Here is an 8528-nt window from a genome sequence, read left to right as displayed (position 1 = left end):
TGAGGGATGGGGTCCTTCTAAGAAGAAATATTCTCCGAAAGAGGTGAACTGCAGCAGGCATGGCCTTCAGGAATCAGGCTAGGCAGGCCAACAAAATGGATGGTGCTTCTGATATCAACATAGCTTTGTCCAAGCATTCCCAAGAGAGATTAAAAACAAACAAACAAAAAGTCTAAAACTATACTAATGAAGCAAAAAAGTTTCCTATCTATACAGCAGTCTCTTCATTTAAAAAAATGTAAATATACAAATTCCAGTGACATATAAAACAAAGTCGAAAATGTGAATGGGAAGAGACATGGGTAAAACAGGAAGACTGATGCTACAAAGAAATTGCAAAAAACATATGTACAAGACCCTGTTTTTCCTCGTATGTTATCGATTGTAATGCATGTTTAACAGCAGCAGTCGAGGATGTAGTTCCAGGCACCAGACTGCAGACTCAGCTCCTACTCAAGGGGGTTGACGGCCCCTTCCCTTTCGGTCACCAAATGACACTTGATATACTGGTCTCCCGTGGCAGGAGGGGCAATATCGCACTGTTTGTGTGAGCCTCTTCTGGATTCTGCTCCCTGTTAGTTTTTGTCTGCGGCCGCTGCCCGTTTATAAGTGTCATAGGGATGTTGCAGTAGGTATGCTGGTTACCTATTGAGGTAAGCGGCAGGGTGCCAGTAGGAGGTACATCGTATTCATAGCTTCGATAATAGTGTTTCTGGCGCATCTGTGAATGATATGTGTTATGAAAGGTGGAGCGCAGGTCTGGATGGGCAGTGGCAAGAGCAGTGGAGGTGGCAGCAGCCATGGAAATTGCGGAGACTGTCTGCAGTTCCCCAAAGGGCCCCTGCTCACTGACATCTAAAACCTGCTCATGTGTGATGGGTTCAATCCTCTTAAAAGGCATTTCGTACTGTAAACGTTTCCAGAACTTGGAATTCAACTTGTTGCATTTTGGTCCATGCCATTTAATGACAGTGAGGAGCTTGATGGTATGTTTTAGGGCCTCAACCTCCTGGTAGTTCATAACTCCTCGTAGTTCACTGCATTCAATCAGTATCACTTTGATTTCACCCGTGACTAACATGTTTCGAAGCCTTGTTTCCAGTTCAAAGATGCTCCAGCCTCTTCTTACCACATAGTTTGGAGTCATGACGATGATCAGTCGCTTGCTTTGGTCTACACATCTTGCCACGTCTTCAATGTAGGCTACAAAATAAGACAAGTGCTCAAAAACCAATCTAAGAAAACACTCGGCTCTCATAGACTGGGGAGAAACAACAGAGGCAAATCCCTGCTCCCAGAAGAGCCCACAGAAATATGCAAAAACATCACTTGCAAATGTGCCAGGTTGTCTTGGCAGGACGTGGTCCTGGACAATCAGCTCTAGGTGGCCCTGCTTGAGCAGGAGGGTTGGACAAGATGTCCTCCAGAGATCCCTTCCAACCTCAACCATTCCGTGATCCTGTGAAACACCTATTCCCGCATGTCCTATGGATTGTGAGTGTTTGTTCATGAGCCATGGTTTTGTATCATTATCTGTATCTTTATTGGAACAAGTGTGTCTATCATCATTTTTTCCTTTAAAAAGGCAAAGTCACCCAGGTAGGCAACAAAGCAGCAACTACATGCTTTAGGGGCTCAGCCTCAAACCCAAATGATACTCTAAGGTGTACGATAGGCTTAGATTTTTCTTTTCCTTTCATACTCCCCCCATACAAATTCACAAAACCAGTGTGGTCACCTGTAAATTGATGGTTAGTTTGGTGTAGATTTAAAAAATATCCATGAGATTGTTTGATGTTGTACTTTGTCTATACAGAACATCCCTTCTTATTTTCAGTAAAAGATACTGATCTTGGTAGCTGTCTATATGGTTACACTGAAGTTATGAAAAATACTACAACAACGTACAAAAAAATTACTGTCTGTAGGTTGGAATATGTGAAAGAGACATGAAAAAGATTTACTTGTACCAGCTGGAATCAATTCTAATTTTCAGCCTCTGAGAATGATCCGGTACCCCCACTACACGTTCATGTGCTGTGGACACTAACAGTTTTCACTCCTTTGCTCTGCTGTAGATGTTGTTACTCAACCCTTGCCTTAGTCCAAACATAACTTTTTCCTTTGTGTCTCTATTTCTGTAATAAATACTTAGAATCATGGATATCTTTCCAGGCAAACTCTAAGGAACAGAAAACAAAGACCTCTGTATTCATTCCTAGACATGCAAGCTCTCAAAAAATCTGTGAAAGAAATGTTAGTCTCATTCATTTCCTTTACTTATGCATGCCCTTTCTGCACTGTCTCACCTTCAATCAATATGATACAATTACTGAAAAATAATCCTCTTGTCTAGGAAACAAACATTAAGTATGTTTGATGGCTTATCTTCACCGTTCTCTAAGACAAGGGAGGAAAGATGACGTTCTGAAGGAGTAGATATAGAAATGATACTAAACCAATCACTGCAATCACTGCACGTGCTGTTTAGAAAACACACAAGAATAAAGACGTGACTTACTTCCTGTGGGAATCAAATCTCTGTCTGGTATGAACAACTTGTATCCATAATGCTTTTCAAGCATATCTGGTAGGATCTCAAGAGCAAATCTTTCTTCTTCTCCAGTTTCTTGATTCCACTGGTCAGGATCCACTTTGGTATAAGATAGATATGCATCATAGTCTTTGTTGTCTAAAGAAAGAGAGGAAGAAAGTAAGTTAGTTTATTCATTATTCTTGCAATTTTCCTAGATAATTCCACAGGAATTATTTCTGGGGCAATTTCCCAGGAATAGGAAATTGTTTAGAAAAAATGGCAAGCTTACACCCAATCTCCAGATATGAATCCATTCACCTTTCCTGTTTCACCTGGTAGATGCAATCCTTGTTTACACAGACGCAAGGGAGAAGGGATCCATATCCATAAACTGCTGTCAGTTTGTGCATAAACATTTGTGTACGGCTCTCTATGAAGGAAATCCACTCAGCTGTGGGCTGACAGCTTGTGAGCGCAAAAGTCATTGAAAAGAAATTTAATTCTTCTCTAGCTTTAAAAGGGAAAAGCAAAGCATGGAAATACCTAAGCTAATGAGCAATGGTCTCTGTTGCATAGTAAAAACCATTTCAGTCTTGCCAGATTTTTACTATAAATTTAGGGCCTGGAGCTGAAATGTTCTAACTATATGTGTAGCTTTCCTTGTAAAACTCATTGGCTTTCCAGGTCTGAAATTATTGCCAAGCTTAAATCTTCGCAGCATCAGCTCCCGATAATGCAGTTTAAATCTCTTGAATTCTGTGTGCTTAAATTTGCAGATTTAATGTTGCATTAATGTCCGTTTTGTTACTTAACAGTGTGTTATTTCATTTCAATATGAGAGATAAATGTGCCTGTTTCTTAAATGTGCTTGGTGTGCTTACTTGAAAGACAATCAAAAGAGCTGTCATTAATTTTCATTAGGAGGTCAATAATGCCAAGCGCTCTGGAACTAATTCAGCGGAATAAGAGGTCACGTTTTGACTTTTGTTGTGAAGAAAGCAGAAAAAAATCAATGGTAAGAGTAATGAAATGTTAACATCCTTCTAACTCTCTTGACAACACTACGTACAGGCTACCGAGAATATCAATTGCTTGTAAAAGAGAACTGATTGAATACTCGACTGTGTGTCATAGGTAACATCATACTCAGTCAATGCTTACTTCAGTTATTTACTGAGCCACTCCTTCCCTCATTTTACACCTTTTTGTACTCTGGTAGCATTATTTGGAAAAGCCTTCCAAATGCAGGATGGGTGCAAATAGTATAAATTAAATTAATGAAACGGTGCTAATCTTGAACAGTCCACTCCTCCTTCTGAGGAACGATGCATACTATGCTCATTAACATTTGCAGATGACAAAATTAAAATGGTAAAACGGAAACTGCTTTCAAACTTTCCAAAGCTGTGAAACGACCATGTGCTCATTCTCTCCCGCACACACTTGTTGTGTGATATTATCTATTGGATGGTTATATCCACAGAAAAACAAACAAACAAACAAACAAAAATAACAACAAAAAAAGAAAACTAAGAAAAAGAGGGGCACTGCCTTCTATAGTTCATTCTTTCCATTATTTTTCTTTGGAGTATTTGTGAAACCATGATCCTTAACAATAGACAAGCACCTAATGCCTTTGACAGTGCCTTGAAATAACACTGAATGGAACAAGTATGAGGTAAAGGGAGTTTACATAGCAGGTTGTTGTTTCTACAGTAGGATGGTGTTAACCCAGCAACCGAGTTAACACACAGAAAGGTCAAGAGACATATGGGGAAATTACGACAACAGACAAAATGATAACGCAGTAATGCCATTTTCTGTTGTCACCTTAGTAATGGTCACAACCATAGTACATGCTCCAGAGCAGTGTTGCTCTGTTGAAAGTCTGTGAGTAAAGATGAAAATGTTTCATTTCTCAAAGGGATAAATAATGAGAAATAATGCAGTGTTCAAACCGTTTTAAAGGCTCAGGGTATTGTCTGTTAAGATGGTTTGCACACTCCTATTTAGAGGTAAAATTATTCATGCTATGCCACTCTTTTCTTCCATATGTAAATATTGCGCTAATGCATTTATTTGAGGTATACATTTTTCACACCATGGAGGTTCCAGCGTTTCCACTGACTACAACTGCATTATCCTGTATTGCAGGGAACATTTCTTCCCACTCTAGTTCCCTAGTTTTAACAGCATTTGAAGGGCAAAGAATGGGCAGGATCTAGGGTATGTCTACAAAGATGGGTTCAGGCAATCACGAATTTATTCAAGCTCCAATCCAGCAAGATGTGTAGTTTGATTTGGGAAACTGTTAGATGCATTAGTACAGTGCTTTTCCTGAGCTATTATACTCCCCATCTGTCAGGTTTTTTAACTTTGCTTGATGAAGAGTAAAAAGTTGAGTTTAATGCAGAATTACCTTATGTGGTAATTCTGTTATCTGGTAGGCTGACATACTGGCATACGCAGACGATTTGCGAAATGTGAAATGCCCGGGATACACAGGGGATGATCACATATGTCTTTGTTTTACTTCTGTAATATTTATGTATTAGCCTGCTTTTGGTTAATTGATATTATTTGGGTTACATTGCCAACTATGACACATTTTAAGACCTACAGCAGGCAAATAGCTATGCAGCCATCAGGAGCTACCTTTTCTGTGATGTGATCAAAGAGCTGTGGCATTCTTTACTATTTTCTCTAATTGTTATGGATAGACAAAAATGTAGAATTTCAGTTGTAATGAAAAACGAGAGAACTCATAAAATTGTTGAAATGTCCCATCTCCAGGAAAGTATTTAAACACACAGTAGATAGTGTCTCTGCCTGTCGTTCTTCTCACTTAAATGTTCCCACCTGCTCCTGTTTGCAATGGGTAGGACTAATGTCTACATTCTAAAGGACAGTTCTGATCTTAATTCATGTTCTTTAACGTGCTGTCCCAATGGACTGAGAGGGAGAGACGGGAGCCTGCAGACATCCAGATCTTATGGCAGAGTCAAACTCTGGGAGCTGGGGCTCGCATCTTGCCAGTCTTTGGCCATGTCCCATGGAAGCAGGAGGCTCTCGGCTTTGCTCTCACACCCTTTGCTCTCCGGTTGTTTTCTATGTAAGCCTTCCTTCGAGCAACGCATCCAGGAGTCCCCAGACTCCCAGCAAGCATGCAGGAAATCCATCACAGGCTTCTGCTTCCTTGACCGTTCACTGGAACAGGTATTTTACCTGTGAAAACATTTGGTGTCAGCACATCTGCCTTTTCCAAGAAAAAAAACACTTCACCAGAAAATTTCTGATCTGCTCCTAATCACAAATCAAGTCACAAAGGACTTGATATTACTGCTTATATTATTATGTACTATGATAATTACAGATTTGGCTATGCAATAAGTTCAGATACTGGCTGAATCTAATATTCAGTGTCAGAAAAAAAGGGCAGAAATCCAAATTCAAAACAAACAAAGCTGGTGGCAAACTAAGCTTTTCTTTAAAATAAGAATTTCCCTATTTCCCTCTATCAGCAAACAATTAAGTGTTCTATCCAAGAACCCTCGGAATGAAAATGTGATTGATTGTTGCTTGCACTTTGGCTTTAGATATAAATTGTGCCATCTCAAAGATTTGTTTTTGTCAGGCTCCTGTGCATTAGCAATAAACTGGAATACAGTTACTCACTGTTTCCTCCTACACTTAGGAAGAAAAATACCTGCTAATAACCAAAGGCAGGGATGTTGATCATTTCATCTGAAACTTTTTTGCTTTCCCATGGAGATTGAAAGTAATCATCTACACACACTTTTGTGCCTGAAAGTACTCTTATTCCCTTAACCTTTTCAGGATTCTTTTTTTAGAACCGTATCAGTATAAGTTCATCTTGCATTGCCTCCAAGTATGTTGCAGAGCAGTAATATGTAATGGCTGTCCTTTACTTTGGTGAACACAGATGAGTGTGACATACAATATCATGCAACAGCAATACTTTGAAACATTTTGGTGTAATAAGTTTCCTCTTCCCGTTCTTTGTGAATGGACAAGTTATCCTCTTCAGTTACGTGGTCTGTAGTTGCTTGCTGCTGCCTACAGGTAGTGTGCAACTAGGATGGAGCTCTTCAACTCAACAGCCTCCGTTTCTGTGAAGTTTTGTTGTATCCGTTAATTGAAAATATTGAACCAAAGCCTAAAGCAGACCTTGCATGGTGAAATTCAACCAGACTTGATGCAAAAAAATTCTTTGTTATTGTACTGTAGACAACCATGAGAGCACGTGGAAGCTCTGGATTAGTTCATCATGATGGGGTCAAATACAGTCTGTGCTCAAGGTATGATGCATTCAGTCCACAGATGTTTCAGTCAGCCCAAAACCACTGGTATTGCAAGACTCCGGCCAAAACAGACTGTAGAGTACAAACTTTGCCATATAATTTTAGCTGTTCTATGGAGTTGAAAGTGAGGACACTCAGTAACCGTTGTGGAACTGCACTCAGCTGCAGGTCTGACAAAATTATTTTGGATTTATCTTAGGGGTAAACATTGAGGGTGAAATCCCAGCTTCGTTAATATCACATGAAAACATTATTTCATTTAAAGGCCCAGGATTTTAGCCAAAACACCTGTTGCATCACTGCAACATGCATTCTTTAATGCTGTCCATTCCTTTCAGTACTCATCAAATGTAGAATATGTTATCGTACTTCCTGTAACTTTCTACAGTGTTAATCCAGCAGACGTGATATAAACTTTTAAGGGATGAAGTTGCAAATGCTGCTTGTTATTCCAAGGATGTGCTCAGAAGCAGTCACTTAAAGGCTCAATGTAAGCATAAAATGAAACCCAGACTCTATGTGCATCTACTTTATCACATGCAAATGGATCTTTGGGTAAGTAAATTGCTATCAGACATCTAAGAACTCATCTGTATGCGTGCTCTTTTAACAGCTACACATGAAGAAATGGTAAGCTGGTGCCTACAGAAAGAGAGATAAAACTTCCTCTTCTACAGGGACCACCAAACAAATTCAACTTTGAAGTTGTATTATAGATGTACATGTTTTCTAATTATTTCCATGTTGCGCTCCAAGAAGCCAGCAGTTTGGGCCTTTGAGGGTTTATTAAAACTTAAACATTGCACATATTTCTGCTAAAGAAAAATTATATATATGAATGAAAAATGAAAAATTAAAAAACCCCAAACCTTCATAGACCCAGTTTTTCTCATATCAGTCATGTTCAAGCAGATGACAAACTCTTTCAGCTGACATGATACGTTTTAGCACAAGACAGATTAATAGATCAAAACAAAGAGAAATCCCACAATATGTATTTCATAGCGAATCTTATTTTAATGAAGCTGTAAGACCTAGATATCAGGGTCAACCCATCTCTCTGTGCATCCTGAAATCCTCCAGAATCATTAGCAGTGCCTTCAGAAACATTCAGTGCAGGTCGCTCCGCAGCTCGGTGTAGCCGACAACACGTCTGCCTTCAGCAGATCTTCCATTTCGAGATCAACAGGGAACTGGACAGTGGGTTTCCCTCCTTCGCCAGAGCACATGCCAGCCTAGTAAAGACTCAGCTACTCATCACTGGAGTCTAGGAGCAATGCCCTGATTTAACTCAGAGTTTCAGGATTTCAAGTGAGGTTCTTAGAAGCAACAGACTGGATCCTCCCAGTGCCGCAGGGAGCTGGAGTCAAGCCAACGCAGGAGGCTTTCCTCTTTAGAAAAGGTGCTGTCTTCAGGAAAGGTTGCAAAGTACTGGGCTTTCAAAATTTCCCAGAGACTGTAGTTGCTTCAAAATTGTCATTTAAATGCTTTGATGAGTAAAATGTCCAGATCCCAAGTCTTTCAAAATACTTATACTTTTCCTCACACTATTTACTGTTGCTTAGGAAGCTCACCTTAACATTTTCTTTTATTCTTAAATGTCAAGCCCTTTTAATGTTAATAAAAATTAAGAACTACCAACACTAGCTTTTTCCATGGCAAAGTATTTG

The 8528-nt window shown here is 39.5% G+C and overlaps 1 protein-coding gene across 1 annotated transcript; it reads right to left on the bottom strand.

The window, feature by feature from the left end:
• Positions 1–484: 484 nt before the first annotated feature.
• On the bottom strand, positions 485–2692 carry IL1RAPL1 (interleukin 1 receptor accessory protein-like 1; the record flags this gene model as incomplete). Its single annotated transcript, XM_009696869.1, has 2 exons — positions 485–1203; positions 2522–2692. Coding segments are annotated over 2 exons (890 nt in total), but the record flags the coding sequence as incomplete, so codon positions are not given.
• Between the last annotated feature and the right edge of the window lie 5836 nt (positions 2693–8528).

Source organism: Cariama cristata, unplaced genomic scaffold, assembly GCF_000690535.1.
Source record: "Cariama cristata isolate BGI_N322 unplaced genomic scaffold, ASM69053v1 scaffold9313, whole genome shotgun sequence".
NCBI lineage: Eukaryota > Metazoa > Chordata > Aves > Cariamiformes > Cariamidae > Cariama > Cariama cristata.
This window is presented reverse-complemented; position numbering and strand designations above follow the sequence as displayed.